The sequence below is a fragment of the Oncorhynchus tshawytscha genome, linkage group LG01 (genome assembly GCF_018296145.1).
Source record: "Oncorhynchus tshawytscha isolate Ot180627B linkage group LG01, Otsh_v2.0, whole genome shotgun sequence".
Lineage (NCBI taxonomy): Eukaryota > Metazoa > Chordata > Actinopteri > Salmoniformes > Salmonidae > Oncorhynchus > Oncorhynchus tshawytscha.
The window spans coordinates 6,957,125-6,977,477 of record NC_056429.1 but is presented as its reverse complement, the minus strand read 5'-3'; the positions used below and the strand labels follow the sequence as shown (position 1 = coordinate 6,977,477).

Sequence of the window (20,353 nt, the reverse complement as noted above, 5' to 3'; positions counted from 1 at the left end):
TCTCTCCCCCTTGGTCTCTCTCCCCTCGAGGTCTCTCTCATCGTGACTCTTGACCTCGTCTCACCTGATCTATGAGGCCATCTACGATGGTCAGAGACCTGGCACAGTAGGATGCAACACACACACACACACACACACACACACACACACACACACACACTTACCTGGTCTATGATGCCTCCGAGGATGGTTAGCGACCTGGCAGGGTAAGAGGCAAAGATGTGACCGGTGGCATTAATACCAGTCACTGATAAAATCCCATTGGTGAAGTCCATGAACGCATCTACATGGATGACAATGTCACAGTTAGAAAACAATACTTAGCCATTCAGAAGATGAAAAGATAAATAGCACACATTGAGAAAGACGATGGACGTTTGCTTCACAAGTCGATCTTCTATTGCACCTCGGTTAGAAAGCGGGATAGCGACAGCTTCTTTACATCCAGATCACATGACAACAGTTCACAACAGCAGTTCATAACAGCAGTTCATAACAGCAGTTCATAACAGAAGTTCATTACAGCAGTTCATAACATTGGTTGTTCATAACAAACATGTAAAATGTGTTTGTTTGCCAGGGAATATGAGTTAAGCCAGTTGACCTGATTTGTTACAATTCGCCCCAAGGCTTTTAAACATGTGCAATCTGTTGGAACAGTTCCATGGACCATCAACAACTCTGCAGAAACAGATCCCCGTGGTGATCGCAGAATGCAGCAACAGATCACCGTGGTGATCGCAGAATGCAGCAACAGATCACCGTGGTGATCGCAGAATGCAGCAACAGATCACCGTGGTGATCGTAGAATGCAGCAACAGATCACCGTGGTGATCGCAGAATGCAGCAACAGATCACCGTGGTGATCGCAGAATGCAGCAACAGATCACCGTGGTGATCGTAGAATGCAGCAACAGATCACCGTGGTGATCGCAGAATGCAGCAACAGATCACCGTGGTGATCGCAGAATGCAGCAACAGATCACCGTGGTGATCGCAGAATGCAGCAACAGATCACCGTGGTGATCGCAGAATGCAGCAACAGATCACCGTGGTGATCGCAGAATGCAGCAACAGATCACCGTGGTGATCGCAGAATGCAGCAACAGATCGCTGTGGTGATCGCAGAATGCAGCAACAGATCACCGTGGTGATCGTAGAATGCAGCAACAGATCACCGTGGTGATCGCAGAATGCAGCAACAGATCACCGTGGTGATCGCAGAATGCAGCAACAGATCACCGTGGTGATCGTAGAATGCAGCAACAGATCACCGTGGTGATCGTAGAATGCAGCAACAGATCACCGTGGTGATCGCCGAATGCAGCAACAGATCACCGTGGTGATCGTAGAATGCAGCAACATATTGTTTGTTGTATCACAGTAAGCTTTTATTAAATAATCGCATTTGGGAGCAGCAAAACAGTGAACAGACATTCCCTTTTTTTTGATTGGCTTATTCTACTGTCCAACTCCTGTTATTTACTTTCGATGTCCGTAACAGAATGCAGACATGGCCACACTACTCACCATAATACAGCCCAAACACTGCAGCAGCTCCAGAGAAAGCACCAAGGAACTGAGCGATGACATAGACAGGGAATTTATAGAACTTGAGTTTTCCCAGGATCACCATGGCCAAGGAGACAGCAGGGTTCACATGGGCTCCTGGGAGAGAAGAGAGAGCCAGGTGATGGCTCTATCTCAATGATTCTTCCTGTGATTCCTCCCCATCCTATCTCCTTGCCTCCTTCTCAACCATATTGAGGAAGGTCAAAAGGTTCTTCCCCCTCAGATCTTCTTTGAGAAGGAAGCGAGGAGAAAGGATGGGAGAAATGACGCAAGAACGAATTGAGAATGTGCCAGTGAAAGAGGAGAGAGGGTGGGGAGGTTGGAAAGATAGCCGTCTACACTATTAGATGAAGAGACATATTACAGATACATGCTCTCACTTTAACGTAATTCCAGGGCTAAAATTACTGCTAAGTGGCATATATTAAGACCAGCTATACTCCCTGTCTCTTTTCACAATATTTAAAATGCATGAGCGTGATCTTAAACCTGCATGATGTTACTGTTGTTGTCGGCAATTTATCCCGTTTTCAATCCCTCTCTGTGTCACTACGTGTTGTATTCACAATCAGCCGAGATAGGTCTCTGTCATAGAGAGGCCACTGCCTTAGATCAATGGAGTTTGTAGGACATTTACTGCCCGAGGTTATGAATGGCCTGGATGGGGGCTGGAACACAACAGGGCAATGGGTGAGAAATCAATCGCTAGTTCAGATGTATTAACTGTGAACAGGAGCTGGCACGTTCTGCATCGGTGTAGAACGTGAGGTGACAACATGACTGTTGACAGGGTGCAGCAGTGGAGGTGTTTAATGTTGTCACATGAACTAAATGACCCTAAAGGAACGCCTCGTGTTACAATGTTATCATCAAACAATTAAAATGTCTTAACGTTTCACTTCAGTAAGCCTCCTTTGTGTGTGTGTGTGTGTGTGTGTGTGTGTGTGTGTGTGTGTGTGTGTGTGTGTGTGTGTGTGTAGTAGGTTCCAGGAACTTTAAAAAAAACTATTGGTTTAATTGAGATGGCATCCCTCATTGAATGAACTGAATTCCAATATCTAATTTGAATAGGTATTGATCTTTGCAAACTCCAATTAATAACAAAACACCATTCATTACATAATAGTACAAATGCATTGTGAATCTTTTTTCTGTTTTTGTCTGTACCTCATTCAGCCATGTATTAGGTTGGCTGATAATTTCACTGGGAGGTAGACATCTTTGATACAGCTTTACTGCAGCATTAAACTCTGGCAAACCGGCAGAGAGAGTTTGTCACATTAACAATGCACCGTTGCTTCAGAACAGGCTTCTTTTTTTTAAAGTATATTTTTAAACGCACTCAATTGTAGTATGATTGTTATATTGTGATATGATAATTACCTTACACTCAATTGTAGTGTGGTTATTATAGTGTGATATGATAATTACCTGACACTCCTCCGGCCACGTACACTGCCATCATCAGTCCTACAGAGAAGCCTATATGGATGGTGAGAGTCTCCCCCATGGCATTACGACTCAGGACCGTCTGAGCAACAGATCCAACGCCAAACAACTAACACAGGAGATGAGGAGAGGGAGAGGGAAGAAGCGAGGGAAGAGAGGGAGAGGGAAGAAGAGAGGGAAGAAGAGAGGGAATAGAAGGAAAAGAGGGAGAGGGAAGAGAAGGAAGAGAGGGAGAGGGAAGAAGAGGGGGAAGAGAGGGAGAGGGAAGAGAAGGAAGAGAGGGAGAGGGAAGAAGAGGGGGAAGAGAGGGAGAGGGAAGAGAAGGAAGAGAGGGAGAGGGAAGAAGAGGGGGAAGAGAGGGAGAGGGAAGAGGGAAGAGAAGGAAGAAGAGGGAGAGGGAAGAAGAGAGGGAAGAAGAGAGGGAATAGAAGGAAAAGAGGGAGAGGGAAGAGAAGGAAGAGAGGGAGAGGGAAGAAGAGGGGGAAGAGAGGGAGAGGGAAGAGAAGGAAGAGAGGGAGAGGGAAGAAGAGGGGGAAGAGAGGGAGAGGGAAGAGAAGGAAGAGAGGAGGAGAGGGAAGAAGAGGGGGAAGAGAGGGAGAGGGAAGAGAAGGAAGAGAGGGAGAGGGAAGAAGAGAGGGAAGAAGAGAGGGAATAGAAGGAAAAGAGGGAGAGGGAAGAGAAGGAAGAGAGGGAGAGGGAAGAAGAGGGGGAAGAGAGGGAGAGGGAAGAGAAGGAAGAGAGGGAGAGGGAAGAAGAGAGGGAAGAGAGGGAGAGGGAAGAGAAGGAAGAGGGAGAGGGAAGAAGAGAGGGAGAGGAAAGAAGAGAGGGAAGAGAGGGAGAGGGAAGAAGAGAGGGAAGAGAAGGAATAGAGGTAGAGGGAAGAGAAGGAATAGAGGGAGAGGGAAGAAGAGAAGGAAGAGAGGGAGAGGGAAGAAGAGAAGGAATAGAAAGAGAGGGAAGAAGAGAGGGAATTTGAATTAATTCTGATTACACTTTACTCACTTTACTAACCCTAATCCTAATCCTAAACCTGACCCTTATTTAATCATAATCCTAACCCTAATTTAATCATAATCCTAACCTTAATTTAATCCTAATCCTAACCCTAATTTAATCATAATCCTAACCCTAATTTAATCCTAATCCTAACCCTAATTTAATTATATCCCTAGCCTAATTGGGGTGGCAGGTAGCCTAGTGGTTAGAGCCAGTAACCGAAAGGCTGCTAGATCAAATCCCAGAGCTGTCAAAATCTGTCCACTCTTCCCCAGTAAACTGTCATTGTAAATAAGAATTTGTTCTTAACTGACTTGCCTAGTTAAATAAAAAAGAAACCTAATTTGATCACAATCCTACCCTTGATTGAATCATAATCCTAATTTAATCATGTGAAATAGCATACATTTTTGAAATGTAATTGCTCAATAAGATAACTCATATTGAGGGGTAACTCATATTGCCCTTTTAAGGCAATTTCTCACCAAAACACATATTGAATATGTAGCCAGTGGTACTTACAACCAAGATAAAAGTCCCCAGGAACTCCGCCAGGAACTCCTTCAGTATCCCATGTTTTAGAGCATAGCGTTGCCTCATAGTTCTCCTGTGTTTCATCTCCATGTATCACCGTTGCCAACGCGCTGTCAAAACTGACAGTTATCCAACAGTCTCACAGTGTCTCTGGAGCATCGCTAGATCCTCACCACCTCCAGACACTCCCACGTCCACTAGCCGTACCAGACACTCCCACGGCCTCTACCCTTACCAGACACTCCCACATCCACTACCCCTACCAGACACTCCCGCATCCACTACCCCTACCAGACACTCCCACATCCACTACCCCTACCAGACACACCCACATCCACTACCCCTACCAGACACTCCCACATCCACTACCCCTACCAGACACACCCACATCCACTACCCCTACCAGACACTCCCGCATCCACTACCCCTACCAGACACTCCCACGTCCTCCACCCCTACCAGACACTCCCACGTCCTCCACCCCTACCAGACACTCCCACGTCCTCCACCCCTACCAGACACTCCCACGTCCTCTACCCTTACCAGACACTAGTCTACACCCATTCAGCATGTCTCAGAGTGAGACCATGGGGGTAAAAAAATAGGCATTTTGGGGAAAAAAATAGTAAAATAGATATTGAAAGTTCTGGATGAGAGTGGTAAAAGGATAATGACATTAGAACCTTCAAAGAGTAACATAATTTAGTTTTACTTTATGATTTTCCAACATTCTACTTTTGCAGTGGCTTACGTTGCTAATTGCTGCACATATTTCTAAAAGCATATTGTTAGTAACAGTATGTTATTGTTAGAAAACAGCACACAGCAGCAGAGACGGTAGACCATCTGGCAAAGTGTGCCTGTTTACAACCGGGACACAGCGCCTCCTACTGGAAAAAAATCAGTAAAAATGTACAGCGCCTAGTTATTCCCACGCGGTACTAAGCAGTCCCGACCCTGCTAAACTATGAGTTTATTTTGGTAAAATATATAAAGTTACATTTTTTAAACTGAGTCTCAATAGCAAGTAAATTGAACCAAACATAGCAGCCTACAATTTTCATTAATTATGCCAAAATCAGTTGTATTTAACGGTAGAAAACAGCACATGAATCGGATACAGCACCGACCAAATAGGACATCGACAAGCTCTGTTGATTGTTGGACCTCTAAACAGCAGAGCTACTACAAAAACTAAAATCAGGATGAGGCTGACAATTTCAGAACGCAAAACAGAATTCCCAACTAATAATACCTGTAAAGAACCTACACATGAACATGTCAAAAGATTCCTTCAAATCAAATCAACTGAGTCCATAGTAGAGACAACATTACTTTCACAGTAAAATCAGGGGAGAGCGCGAACGCAGTCCCCCACTACCAGAAATTATGCAATCGAGATTTCCACATTTGAGAAATTCGCAGGGGTCAGCACAGCCGGAGTGCAATGGCTGAGCCTCGCCCTGGGTGAACCGCCTTCTTGATCACGGTGTCTCCCTTGCCAGGTAAGTATGAGTTGTACATGAGTAATGTGGGATAGTGGTTCCCGTGCAAACGTTTTAGTCTAATGGTTTTAGCACCACGGCTATTGAGAAAAAAAGCTAATATTTTAAATGAACGTTCAGTGTTATTTTGTCTGCCTGTAGCTGGAGAGGTGAAAACACGTTTGAACTGTTATTTTACTCGTAAAATGTGAGGTTTTCCATTGTCCCAGGATGCAATTCTGCAGAAATTAGCATAACAAAAACATTTGTATTAAACGTGTCTGATAGCTGAAACTATAATGAATTATTATAAATGCCCCTGTGAGTACATCCAAAAATATTCTGAAACACACATAAAGCCAAGTGAATGGAATTTGTGATTTTATTTAGCCTTTCTCGTCTCGTGGTGAAAAACCAGACTGCAATTCTACTATAGACCACTAGTGGCCACCCTCACCAGTCCCACACAGCCACCCATGCAGGCACATTGAAACAGGGAGCGCTGATACAGTTAGTTTCTACTCTTTCTTGTGGTGTAAATGTCGAGACAGTGCGTCAAATCCCTGACTAAGCTTTAGCATACTTATAGATTGAACTGAAAGTCAATGTATCCTAATGAACCCATGTCAGCCATTACTGGGGTGTGTTTGACAGGTCATTTTCAAAAATGGCTGCGGTCCGTAACGTTAAGAAACGACAAACACAAGCAAAAGTATAAAAGAGTAGCATGAGTAAATTTATAGCAATCCAAGTGAGATTTAAGTCGTGGATTTTGTTTTGGGCATGTGCGTTGCTAGAGCAACTCCTAGAACAAGGATAGGGGGAGAGAGAGAGAGAATTCTGCATGCAGAATTCTGCAAAAATATCCCCCGTGTACAACGTAGAACACCAAATAATGCATGCAGAGCAGAATTAGGCCGATACCCACTAATAATCAAAATCCAGAAAAGATCTGTTAAATTCTACAACCATCTAAAAGGAAGTGATTTCCAAACCTTCCATAACAAAGCCATTACCTACAGAGAGATGAACCTGGAGAAGAGTCCCCTAACCTAAGCAAACTGGTCATGGGGCTCTGTACACAAACACACCCTACAGAGCCCCAGGACAGCAGCACAATTAGACCCAACCAAATCATGAGAAAACAAAAAGATAACTACTTGACACATTGGAAAGAATTAAGAAAAAAACAGAGCAAACTAGAATGCTATTTGGCCCAAAACAGAGAGTACCCCGTGGCAGAATACCTGACCACCGTGACTGACCCAAACTTAAGGAAAGCTTTGACTATGTACAGGCTTAGTGAGCATAGCCTTGCTATTGAGAAAGGCCGCCGTAGACAGACATGGCTCTCAAGAGAAGACAGGCTATGTGCTCACTGCCCACAAAATGAGGTGGAAAATGAACTGCCTAACCTCCTGCCCAATGTATGACCATATTAGAGAGACATATTTCCCTCAGATTACACAGATCCATAAAGAATTCGAAAACAAATCCAATTTTGATAAACTCCCATATCTACTGGGTGAAATTCCACAGTGTGCCATCACAGCAGCAAGATTTGTGACCTGTAGCCACAAGAAAAGGGCAACCAGTGAAGAACAAACACCATTGTAAATACAACCCATATTTATGATTATTTATTTTCCCTTGTGTACTTTAACCATTTGTACATTGTTACAACACTGTATATATATAATATGACATTTGTAATGTCTTTATTGTTTTGAAACTTCTGTATGTATAATGTTTTCTGTTAATTTTTATTGTTTATTTCACTTTTGTATATTATCTACCTCACTTGCTTTGGCAATGTTAACACATGTTTCCCATGCCAATAAAGCCCAGTGAATTGAATTGAATTGAATTGAAAGAGAGAGAGAGAGAGAGAGAGAGAGAGAGAGGGGGATAGGGGGATAGAGAGAGAGGGATATAGAGAGAGAGTGGGGGTAGAGAGAGAGAGAGAGAGAGAGAGAGAGAGGGATATATATAGAGAGAGGGGGTAGAGAGAGAGAGTTAATGTCCTGTGCACAAGTACAGTACAATGCCTTTCTTGCAAGCTCTAAACCCAACAATGCAAAAATAGAGGGACAGAGAGAGAGAGGGATAGAGGGATAGAGAGAGAGAGGGGGATAGAGCGAGAGAGCGAGAGAGAGATAGATAGGAGAGATATAGATATAGAGAGATAGAGTTTCAAGTTAATGTCCCGTGCACAAACAAGTACAGTACAATGCCTTTCTTGCAAGCTCTAAACCCAACAATGCAATAATTAATCAATAACAATGTAATACTAAAAATGACATAAGGTAGAGCAAAAACACACAAATAAAAATAAGAAACAAGCTTGTACACAGCTATGATGATAACACACGTGAATTAACTTGGTATATAGTGGGGTCGGTTTTTAGCATCAGAAACTCCAGGTCGGGTGAACAGGAGCTCAAGATGTTTTCAACTTCGGTAAACCAGGAGTTAGTTGTTAATGAGGAAGCATATACACCTCCCCCTGCTCTTACCAGAAGCACCCGTTGGAAAGCTACAGAAAACTGAAAAACTGTCTGGTTGAAAAACAAAGACATTCCCTAAAGTTCCTCTGTGATTCAAGCCTTTCTCAGAGTTCACAATGTTTATTTGACAAAACAACACACAGCAGCAGAGACGGTAGACCATCTGGCAGAAGTGTGCCTGTTTACAACGGGGACACGGCGCCTCCTACTGGACAAAATCAGTAAAGGTTTACAGCGCCTATTATTCCCACGCGGTCTCCAATCCAAGTACTAACCAGTCGCGACCCTGCTAAACTTTATGAGTTTATTACGGTAAAGTATATAAAGTTACTGAGTCTCAAAAGCAAGTAAATTGAACCAAATATAGCAGCATACCTTTTTCATTAATTATGCTAAAATTGCCAATTGACAAACAGTTCTATTTTCCACATATTCCTAACATTAGAAAACAACATATGAATCGGATACAGCACCGACCAAAGCGATGGACATGGATAAACTCTGTTGATTTTAGGATCTGTAAACAGCAGCCCTACTACAAATACAACCACCAAATGATAAAAATAAGCGTGATATCTGCTGCATGTCAATGCTTCGTTTACTTAAAAAAGGATGTATAAACAAACAACAGATGGTGTACTTTCACAGTGAAATCAGGGGAGAGCGCGAACGCAGTCCCCCACTACCAGAAATTATGCAATCGAGATTTCCACATTTGAGAAATTCGCAGGGGTCAGCACAGCCGGAGTGCAATGGCTGAGCCTCGCCCTGGGTGAACCGCCTTCTTGATCACGGTGTCTCCCTTGCCAGGTAAGTATGAGTTGTACACGAGCAATGTGGGATAGTGATTCCCGTGCAAACGTTTTAGCCTAATGGTTATAGCTCCACGGCTATTGAGAACAAAGCCAATCAATTAAATGAATGTTCAGTGTTATTTTGTCTGCCTGTAGATGGAAAGGTGAAAACACGTTTGAACTGTTATTTTACTCGTAAAATATGAGTGTTTTTCCATTTTCCCAGGATGCAATGCTGTAGAAATTAGCATAACAAAAATTTTTTAGTAAACGTGTCTGATAGCTGAAACTATAATAAAAGATTAGAAATGCCCCTGAGTACATCCCAAAAATATTCTGAAACACACATAAAGCCAAGTGAATGGAATTTGTGATTTTATTTAGCCTTTCTCGTCTCGTGGTTCTTTTGTCTTCCAGAGAAAAGCCAGACTGCAATTCTACTATAGACCACTAGTGGCCACCCTCCCAGTCCCACACAGCCACCCATGCAGGCACATTGAAACAGGGAGCGATGATACAGTTAGAATAACAATAGTATTGTATTTCAACCACACCGCCTCTTAACAAATTAATAAACTGAAAGAATGTTACTGTTATAAATAAAAGTCATTTGCTCCCTGATAATACAAGAGAAGTGTGGCCTGCTGGGGAAAAAACGAATGAGCATCTAGCAAGTCATCGAAATGGTTCATTAAAAGGTTTAAAAACAATTCTGATAAATGCAACAGTTGGACAATGGATGAAGATACTCCTAACGTTTTACAAGTCGTGGGAAAAGTACCCAATTGTCATACTTGATTAAAAGTAAAGACACCTTAATAGGAAATTACTCAAGTAAAAGTCAGGATTTAAATATACTCAAGTATCAAAAGTAAATGTAATTGCAAAAATGTACTCAACTATCAAAATAATAATTTCAAATTCCTTATATTAAGCAAAACTTAATTTACGGATTGCCTGGGGCACACTCCAACACTCAGACATTATTCAGAAACAAAGCATCTGTGTTTAGTGAGTCCCCCAGATCAGAGGCAGTAGGGATGACCAGGGATGTTCTCTTGTTAAGTGCGTGAATTGGACCATTTCTGTCGATTGGACATTAGCCATCAGGATACTAGGAAGAGGAGGCAGTGTAGCCCGTCTTTTCAGCTGGCCATCAGGATACTAGGAAGAGGAGGCCGTGTAGCCCGTCTTTTCAGCTGGCCATCAGGATACTAGGAAGAGGAGGCCGTGTAGCCCGTCTTTTCAGCCTAGCCATCAGGATACTAGGAAGAGGAGGCCGTGTAGCCCGTCTTTTCAGCTGGCCATCAGGATACTCGGAAGAGGAGGCCGTGTAGCCCTTCTTTTCAGTCAGTGTTGCCTTCGGTCATCTTGGCCAGGAGCAACAGGTACGCTAGCTGGTCATGGAACAAAGGAGTGAATGCAGTATTCCATATCTGAGGAGGCTGAGAGAGATATTTGTGTAGCTTCCGATTCATGATCCAGAAGTGTTTATCGGTCGTAGGAGATTATTGCACAAACCATCTGAGCAAACAAAGTACTAATGAATGCTTTTAATAGCAATAAAAAAGTCAAGTCGAGCAGCAATGAATCCTTCAGAATTAATATGAGGGGTATACTAGTTACCTGGTTTGAGGAGTTAGCAAAGTAAACGATATATACTGTATGTGCTGTTATGGTGAAGTTGAAACATCTAGGAGCAACAACGGCTCAACCGCGAAGTGGTAGGCCACACAAACTCACAGAAAGGGAACGTTGAGTGCTGAAGCGCATAGTGCACACAAATTGTCTCACATCGGTTGCAACACTCACTACGAGTTCCAAACTGCCTCTGGAAGCAAAGTCAGCACAAGAACTGTTCATCAACAATAACTGTTCGTCAAGAGCTTCATGAAATGGGTTTCCATGGCCGAGCAGCCGCACACAAGCCTAAGATCACCATGCGCAAAGCCAAGTGTCTCCTGGAGTGGTGTAAAGCTCACTGCCATTGGACTCTGGAGCAGTGGAAACACAGTCTCTGGAGGGAAAAATCACGCTTCACCATCTAGCAGTCTAATGGACTAATCTGGTTTTGGCTGATGCTAGGAGAACGCTACGCCCCAATGAATAATGCCAACTGTAAAGTTTGGTGGAGGAATAATTGGTCTGTGGCTGTTTTTCATGGTTCCGGCTAGGCCCCTTAGTTCCAGCCTTATGGATGTGACATTTCCACACAAAATGTCTCAGAGAATTGGCTTATCAGGCATAAATGAACATGTTAATGTGTATATTTGTAAAAACCTGTCGGGTTTTTACAAAAAATTACAAAAAAATTACAATGTTCTAAGCAATATCACTTTGAAGTAACAGAACAACAAAACTTGTGGCACTTCAACAAGGCCATTTCACACCATAGCCTGCTGAATTTGCAAGATAACTTTTTTTCATTTTTTATTTTGGCACAAATTAAATTGTGCCACTGACTCGCCCATGTGTTGACGTTTCAGCATTGTCTCAATGAAGAGTTCGGTGTTCGACTAGCCACGTGCAACATGCACGAGCAGTCACAAGCCTGATAAAGTTTATCCGCCTTCGTAGTACGGATGAAGCCTGATCTGGAATTTGAAGCTAACTGAATGAAGCTGGCTAGCTTTATAAAAACCTGAGTAGATCTAGCTTGCTTCGTAGTATAGACGGGTTGGTTGTTTAGCCACAAAACCGACACGTGCGCAACTATGGGGCAAAACAGATGGGTTTTGGCTTTGACATCACGTAAACTATATTTAGTCTCCAAAAATCTTTGAAAACATAAATATATTTGCACAATGAGAACTTGTTGTCTCTCAAATACATATTTACAGTTGTTGGTTAGCTATCTAGCAAATGTTTTTTGCCATATTAGCATAGACATGAAATCAGTCAAAACATCTCAAAACAAGACACGGAATAAATAACAAGCTGAAACCAGCCACCTACAAGTCCCCACATGGTAGCTTATTGTCATTGTTGTTAGCTATCTGACCGTTCAGAATCCAAACAACGTACGCCTTCCGGGATGCATCATGTTTGTGACGTTAAAATCGGCCAACCCATCTATACCAACACAGAGTTTACTGTATGTGATAGCACACTCTGGCTACACTAACAGGTAGCTAGATAGCTAGCAGTAAGTGGCTTGCACACCTACATTTTCAGTCGAAAAAAGTTTGGGGTTTACCATTCAAATAATTCTCTAAGGTTGTAAAACGCCATATGAATTAAATAATAAATCTTTGAAGCAATTTACCTTTGTAAATAAAGAGAAATCTTCTCGCCTTTATCAGCTGTGCTGTGGGGTACACACTCTTTTCACGGCACTTTGATGAAAAAGCCATTTTCGTAACAGGTTAGAAAAGCATTTTTCGCTAACCCTAACCCTTTTCCTAATCTTAACCTCAGTCTCCTAACCTGCTACAAAAAAAAAGTTGCTTCGGTATCGAAGTGGCATGAAAAGAACATTTTCCCCAGAAAACACATTGAGTCGCTTCCGTAAACACTTGGTTTGCGTCCTCGCTTTGATACTTGGCTCATCGTGCTCTAGTGACACCTTGTGGCGGGCCGGGCACCTGCAAGCTGACTCCGGTTGTCAGTTGAGTAGTATTTCCTCTTTGGAACACATTTTTTGGTCTAAAAATTCCAGGCTGTGTCACAACCGGCCGTGATTGGGAGTCCCATAGGGCAGAGCACAATTGGCCCAGCGACGTCCGGGTTTGGCCGGTGTAGGGCGTCACTGTAAATAAGAATTTGTTCTTAACTGACTTGCCTAATTAAGTTTCTTTACTATTCTACGGTATCTCATCCACTTAATAAGGCTTACATATTTTGCACTACACAACTCATATGTATATTTCTATACTATTCTACTGTATCTTAGTCCGTTTGGCTCTGACATCGTTCGTACATATGTATATAGTCTTAATTCATTCCTACTTAGATTTGTGTGTATATGTTGTGTAATTTGTTTGTTATTACGGCACTGTCGGAGCTAGAAACACGAGCATTTCGCTACCCTCGCAATAACATCTGTTAATCACGTGTATGTGACCAATAACATGTGATTTGAAAAAGGTTAAATAAATATATATATATTTGTTAGCTGCATACATTCCCTTTGGATGGTATAAATAATATAAAACAACTCATCACCATCTGCCGGCATTTGGGTAGGCTGGGGGGTTGGGTAGACTACTCCCATATAAATGTGTATCCTCAAGAGAAACTTACCCAAACATTGCATTTCCCGGGCTAGGTCTACTCTTGCCATTCGGTATACTCAGTCTCTACAATAAACTTTTTAATGTACATAAAATACCATATTTGAAGTTTTGTAACTTACTTGGTTCATGATCTTGTGGTAGAATTAACCAGTGCACTCCATCTTTAGCTTTCTCTTTGCAAACTTCCAAATCCACTGCATGTGTAACCAATGTGAAATGGCTAGCTCGTTAGCGGTAGTGCGCGCTAATAGCGTTTCGATCGGTGAGGTCACTTGCTCTGAGACCTTGAAGTAGTTGTTCCCCTTGCTCTGCAAGGGCCGTGGCTTTTGTGGAGCGATAGGTGACGATGCTTCGAGGGTGACTGTTGAGAGATGTGTGCAGAGGGTTCCTGGTTCGAGGCCAGGTAGGGGGGGCGAGGAGAGGGACGGAAGCAAAACAGTTACACATGCTCGAGTTTATTAGTCGCAGTTTGTTATCAAAACGGCAGGTTTAGACAATATTCCACAGAAATAATACCATTGTGTAGATGAACAACATCAGCAAGTTGTGAGTTTACAAGTAGTTTACTCCTACCCCTGATTCCGTTGGCATGGCTACAGGTAGAGTAAAGATGAGGAGAGGTTCCTAACAATGGGGGTGGCTTGCATGCATAAAGTGTGAAATGGGGGAGGGTCCCACACTGTATAAGATATTCTGAGATGTACCTTTGAACTTTGCAGATAGGAAGCCTTCCTTCAAATCTTAATTTCTCACAACTTAGTAATAAATAACTAATTTATTCATAGGTTAAATACTTTATGCAAATACAAAATTATGGAGCACACAATAATGTTTATTGACTGTTTTATGATAGTGAAAAGCAAGGGTGCAACTTTGGTTTTAGAAGTGGGGGGAGGCATCATTTTTAAAATATATATATATATATATATTTTTTTTTTTCAGTCAGATAAACACTCCAAACAGCCTGCCCGACCGCTTGGATGCGTCTGCATGGTCCTAAAACACACAGTTGCCTCGTTTTGTATTGTGAATGTTGTTCCCCTGGTGGGGGTTGTGAATGTTGTGCCCTTGGTGGGGGTTGTGAATGTTGTGCCCCTGGTGGGGGTTGTGAATGTTGTGCCCCTGGTGGGGGTTGTGAATGTTGTGCCCCTGGTGGGGGTTGTGAATGTTGTTCCCCTGGTGGGGGTTGTGAATGTTGTGCCCCTGGTGGGGGTTGTGAATGTGTTCCCCTGGTGGGGGTTGTGAATGTTGTGCCCCTGGTGGGGGCTGTGAATGTTGTGCCCCTGGTGGGGGTTGTGAATGTTGTTCCCCTGGTGGGGGTTGTGAATGTTGTTCCCCTGGTGGGGGTTGTGAATGTTGTTCCCCTGGTGGGGGTTGTGAATGTTGTGCCCTTGGTGGGGGTTGTGAATGTTGTGCCCCTGGTGGGGGTTGTGAATGTTGTGCCCCTGGTGGGGGTTGTGAATGTTGTTCCCCTGGTGGGGGTTGTGAATGTTGTGCCCCTGGTGGGGGCTGTGAATGTTGTGCCCCTGGTAGGGGCTGTGAATGTTGTGCCCCTGGTGGGGGTTGTGAATGTTGTGCCCTTGGTGGGGGTTGTGAATGTTGTGCCCCTGGTGGGGGTTGTGAATGTTGTGCCCCTGGTGGGGGTTGTGAATGTTGTGCCCCTGGTGGGGGCTGTTGTGAATGTTGTGCCCCTGGTGGGGTTGTGAATGTTGTGCCCCTGGTGGGGTTGTGAATGTTGTGCCCTTGGTGGGGGTTGTGAATGTTGTGCCCCTGGTGGGGGTTGTGAATGTTGTGCCCCTGGTGGGGGGTTGTGAAAAAAAAGCAAAAAAAAAAAAAAAAAAAAAAAACATTGCTTTTTTTATTAGTGATCTTTCTTATGGAACTCCATGGAACTCTGTAGTTATAGAATACCCACTAGAGGTCAGTCTAGAGCAAAAGGTTATGAAGTCACCAGGTGAGCCCACAGTTGAGTTGTACAGGTGAAATATCGTTAATGAGAAACTTCTGTCGTACTTTTCATTCCCAAGTCCTCACAGTGCTTTACCAACCCTTTGTGAGAAATATCAGGAAATATCGGACTTGACTGCTTGTATTTTTCCCCACCACGCTGTAGTCAGTGCATTACAACATGTCACCAAGGAGTACCAGAAGTCAGTCAGTCAGTGTTGACATCATCCACACCCTTAAGGATCATTCAGGAGCGGTGCTGATTTCTGTTGCTTACGCCTGAACAAGGAAAAGAGCAGGAGAAGCCTTGTAAAAAAAACGACAACAGTGCAGGGTACAAAAACTGAAGTCAAATGAAAGAACAACCTGGTCTCAAGAGTATTTCGTATTATTCTGTTCGTAATTTACGAGACACTCTATTTAGTATGGTATGTTAGGTTTTGTATGGTATGTATTCATTGGTGGATGTTCATAATCCATTTCATATATGTTCCAGATTTGTAAAACGTATGATATGTTACGAATTCTAATTTCTTGTGGCTAACATTAGCTAGGTAGCTAGTGCTAATGCTAACGTTAGCTAGGCTAGGGGTTATGGTCAGGGTTAAGTTTAGGAGTTAGGTGTAAGGGTTAGGGGAAGGCTTAGCTAACATGTTAAGTAGTTGCAAAGTAGCCAAAAAGTAGTAGAAATGTTGCTAATTAGCTATAATGCTAAAGTTGTCCCTGATTACATATGCAACACGCAACCTTTGTGTTGCTAGATGTTCGCGTGATACGCCCACCCATCCAACCCGACCAAATCACCCTCCTTTCGGTTTTGCCTTAAGTAACCTTCTGTCTTATGAAACCATAACATACTAATTTGAGCGTGTCAGTTTTACGTTTACTATCTTACATCTAGTCTATGAGAACAGGCGGGAAAGATAGATACCCACACAATGTTGCATTCAACTCACCTCATCTCTGATCGCAGGGTGTTGAGCTGGCTGAGGACCTGGTCATTGGTCTCTATCCGTTCATCCAGATCTCTCTGTAACTTCCTCTTAGAGTTTTCCAGTCGCTCTATCTCCTCCTCAGCCCCATCCATCTGTCTCTTCACACTCTTCAGCCTCTGGTTCAACTAGGAGAGGAGAGAGGGAGTAACAGTCGGGGATGGAAATAAAGCTGGCCCGAGGCTAGTACTTTTTTTTTTTAGACCAGACTAGTGAAAAAGTACAAAACTAGCCCAGTAAAATTATGTCTTTCAGCACAACACATGGCCCAAATTCTGAACCTGAATATCATCCAGACTAGTAGAAATCTCAGTCTACTAGCCAGACTGCCCAGTGCACAAAATCCTTAAAATTCCATCCCTGGTTACAGTTCGTTGTTATAATTTATTGATGATGTGTTGTTGTAAGATTATATGTCCATTGTTGTGTCTGTAATGGCTGTATTAAAACTTGTGTCTTTAGCCCCTTGACGAAGAGGAAGTTAGAATACATCGTTTTTAAAATAATTCATAGATGTTGTTTTTAAGTTTGTCTGTATGTCCATTGTAGTGTAACAGTGTTGCTACCATCCCTCTCCTTGCCCCAACCTGGGCTCAAACCAGGGACCCTCTGAAAAACACCCACGAAGCATTATTACCCATCGTTCCAACAGCTAACAGAACGTTACTTAGCTAGCCATTTCACGTCGGCTTCACTAGTTCTTGTCTAGTACTTCAGATTCTGGGTCAGCTATAAGAGCTGTACATAGGTAGGATCTCTATGAATTGGCCAATGCAAAGTCCACAATGAATGTGAATGACTTTGACCTGTGTCTACCCTGTAACACTTTATCTGAATTTGCCTCTTGACATTCAGAGACATTTGTACTGTCAGATTGTTTGACTGTATTACAACACTTATGACCTACAGTTGAAATGAAATGCTAAAGTAGTTATTGTGACTAAGTTTTCCATGTTACCTGGTCATTCTGGTTCTGCATAGATATGTGCTCATCGTCCACCTGTATCGTCATCTCCTTCACTTTTCTCTCTAGTTTCCTGTTGGCTTGTTGCAGGTTGATGTTGTCTCTGAGAAGAACATATGAAACCCTGTCAGACACTGACCATATAGCCCTCAACACCATTTAAACAGGGAGGGCGGCCTAGTGGTTAGAGAGTTGGACTAACAACCAAAAGGTTGCAATCCCCGAGCTGACAAGGTACAAATCTGTCGTTCTGCCCCTGAACAGGCAGTTAACCCACTGTTCCTAGGCCGTCATTGAAAATAAGAATTTGTTCTTAACTGACTTGCCTGGTTAAATAAAGGTTAAAAAAAAAACATTCAACCCTGTTATACACTCAATCATAGCCCTCAACAACATTTAAACATTCAAACCTGTTATACACTCAATCATAGCCCTCAACAACATTTAAACATTCAACCCTGTTATACACTCAATCATAGCCCTCAACAACATTTAAACATTCAACCCTTGTACTGTAGATGCCTTGTCATTGCTGTAGTGATGGTGATGTATTTAAACCACCGAATTATAAACCAAGGGAAGAATCTAACCTCCAGTATATTACACTACCAACTATTTTCACACCTCACCTCTCAGCTCTCCTCTACCTCCCCCTCAGCTCACCTCTCCTCCCCTCTACCTCCTCCTCAGCTCTCCTCTCCCTCCAGCCTCCCCTCTAACTCCCTCTCAGCTCTCCTCTCCCTCCAGCCTCCCCCTCACCTCTACTCTCCCTCCAGCCTCCCCACTACCTTCCCCTCCCCTCCAGCCTCCGCTCTACCTCCCCCTCCCTCCCTTCCACCTCACCTCTCCTCTCCTCTCCTCCCAGCCTCCACACTACCTCCCCCTCCCTTCCACCTCACCTCTCCTCTCCCTCCAGCCTCCACTCTACCTCCCCCCCCCCTCCCAGCTCTCCTCTCCTTCCAGCCTCCCCTCTACCTCCCCCTCTCCTCACAGCTCTCCTCTCCCTCCAGCCTACCCTATACTCCCCCTCCCTTCCACCTCACCTCTCACCAGCCTCCCCTCTACCCCCTCACCTCTCACCTCCCTCCAGCCTCCCCTCTACCCTCCCCCTCCCTTCCACCTCACCTCTCAGCTCTCCTCTCCCTCCAGCCTCCCCTCCAGCTCACCTCACCCCTCCAGCTCACCTCTACCCCTCCAGCTCAGCTCTACCCTCCAGCTCACCTCTCCACCTCTCCCGTCCAGCTCACCTTTCCACCAACCTCCCCTCCATCTCACCTTTCCTCTCCCTCCAGCCTCCCCTCCAGCTCCTGGACCCTTCCCTCCAGCCTGGAGACCACAACATCCTGGTTGGACCTCTGGGAGCCCTCTAGATGAGACACCCTGCTCTTCAGATCCTTATTCTGGAGGAGAACAACAAAAGGGTGAGCACATATAAAAGAGACAGGAAGCATGGGAAATGATTCAGGGGTTACCATATACAAGCAGGTTTAACCACCAATGATTCAGGGGGTACCATATACAAGCAGGTTTAACCACCAATGATTCAGGGGGTACCATATACTAGCAGGTTTAACCACCAATGATTCAGGGGGTACCATATACAAGCAGGTTTAACCACCAATGATTCAGGGGGTACCATATACAAGCAGGTTTAACCACCAATGATTCAGGGGGGTGACATACAGCAACTTCAACCACCAATGGAGAGGACTACATGTGAAGAGAGATGGGTGAGGAGGAGAAATTGAGAAAGTCCAGTACCTGTCTCTCCAGAGTGATCTTTTCACACTCCAGGTCCTGTTTGACTGCACTCTCCTGCAGAAGCTCAACTCTTATCAGCTCCATCTGTCAGCAGAGAAAACCATGTACAGACATTCACTACACACACACACACACTTATTAATAATACACTTTTCACATGAGAAAGGGACATTCCCAGTCCATTGATGGACAGTTATTAAAACAGTGACACTGTCAGAATCTCCCTCGTCAGAAGAGGACGTCATGTAAAAAAAAATCACTGGTCATCATCAAAACAGTGATGCTGTCAGTAATGGTTCATTCAACAAAACCAAAGGGAATAATGCATTTACTTTCATCTCCAGGATCCAAACACTGTCTCCTCTACTGCCAGTGAGACAGGACCCAAAGACTGTCTCCTCCCTCTACTGCCAGTCAGACAGGATCCAAACACTGTCTCCTCTACTGCAAGTCAGACAGGACCCAAAGACTCTCTCCTCTACTGACAGTCAGACAGGACCCAAAGACTGTCTCCTCTACTGCCAGTCAGACAGGACCCAAAGACTGTCTCCTCCCTCTACTGCCAGTCAGACAGGATCCAAACACTGTTTCCTCTACTGCAAGTCAAACAGGACCCAAAGACTGTCTCCTCTACTGCCAGTGAGACAGGACCCAAAGACTGTCTCCTCTACTGCCAGTGAGACAGGACCCAAAGACTGTCTCCTCTACTGCCAGTGAGACAGGACCCAAAGACTGTCTCCTCTACTGCCAGGGAGACAGGACCCAACGACTGTCTCCTCTACTGCCAGGGAGACAGGACCCAACGACTGTCTCCTCTACTGCCAGTGAGACAGGACCCAAAGACTGTCTCCTCTACTGCCAGGGAGACAGGACCCAACGACTGTCTCCTCTACTGCCAGCGAGAGAGGACCCAACGACTGTCTCCTCTACTGCCAGCGAGACAGGACCCAAAGACTGTCTCCTATACTGCCAGCGAGACAGGACCCAAAGACTGTCTCCTCTACTGCCAGCGAGACAGGACCCAAAGACTGTCTCCTCTACTGCCAGTGAGACAGGACCCAAAGACTGTCTCCTCTACTGCCAGCGAGACAGGACCCAAAGACTGTCTCCTCTACTGC

At 44.1% G+C, this 20,353-nt stretch overlaps 2 protein-coding genes and 2 non-coding genes across 6 annotated transcripts in view; all 4 read right to left on the bottom strand.

Annotated features, from left to right (window-relative positions):
- The window catches only part of LOC112257568 (aquaporin-9-like), a 28,255-nt gene extending 14,414 nt beyond the window's left edge, over nt 1-13,841 (bottom strand). Inside the window, exons 1-4 of one of the 2 annotated variants that reach the window (XM_042323965.1) lie at nt 13,691-13,841; nt 3,004-3,130; nt 1,531-1,668; nt 165-283 (exon numbers count right to left, since the gene is read on the bottom strand). In XM_042323965.1, the coding sequence (XP_042179899.1) occupies nt 165-283; nt 1,531-1,668; nt 3,004-3,130; nt 13,691-13,699 (393 nt within the window). In that variant the 5' untranslated portion in view covers nt 13,700-13,841. Of the gene's footprint in view, nt 1-164; nt 284-1,530; nt 1,669-3,003; nt 3,131-4,539; nt 4,821-13,690 lie in introns of those variants that run through there. The other variant, XM_042323919.1, reaches the window with a different exon arrangement.
- LOC112261853 lies at nt 5,901-6,064 on the bottom strand. Its single transcript, XR_002955230.1, has one exon. It is a non-coding gene; the product is annotated as a U1 spliceosomal RNA (small nuclear RNA).
- LOC112261742 lies at nt 9,197-9,360 on the bottom strand. The gene has a single exon (XR_002955197.2). It is a non-coding gene; the product is annotated as a U1 spliceosomal RNA (small nuclear RNA).
- A 1,570-nt stretch (nt 13,842-15,411) lies between the features above and the next one.
- LOC112257499 (cingulin-like protein 1) overlaps nt 15,412-20,353 on the bottom strand; it is a 31,974-nt gene continuing 27,032 nt past the window's right edge. For both annotated transcript variants that reach the window (XM_042323632.1, XM_042323653.1), the window contains exons 16-20: nt 19,236-19,319; nt 18,750-18,874; nt 17,469-17,577; nt 16,475-16,638; nt 15,412-15,797 (exon numbers count right to left, since the gene is read on the bottom strand). In XM_042323632.1, coding sequence (XP_042179566.1) covers nt 15,755-15,797; nt 16,475-16,638; nt 17,469-17,577; nt 18,750-18,874; nt 19,236-19,319 — 525 coding nt within the window. In that variant the 3' untranslated portion in view covers nt 15,412-15,754. The remainder of the gene's footprint in view (nt 15,798-16,474; nt 16,639-17,468; nt 17,578-18,749; nt 18,875-19,235; nt 19,320-20,353) is intronic.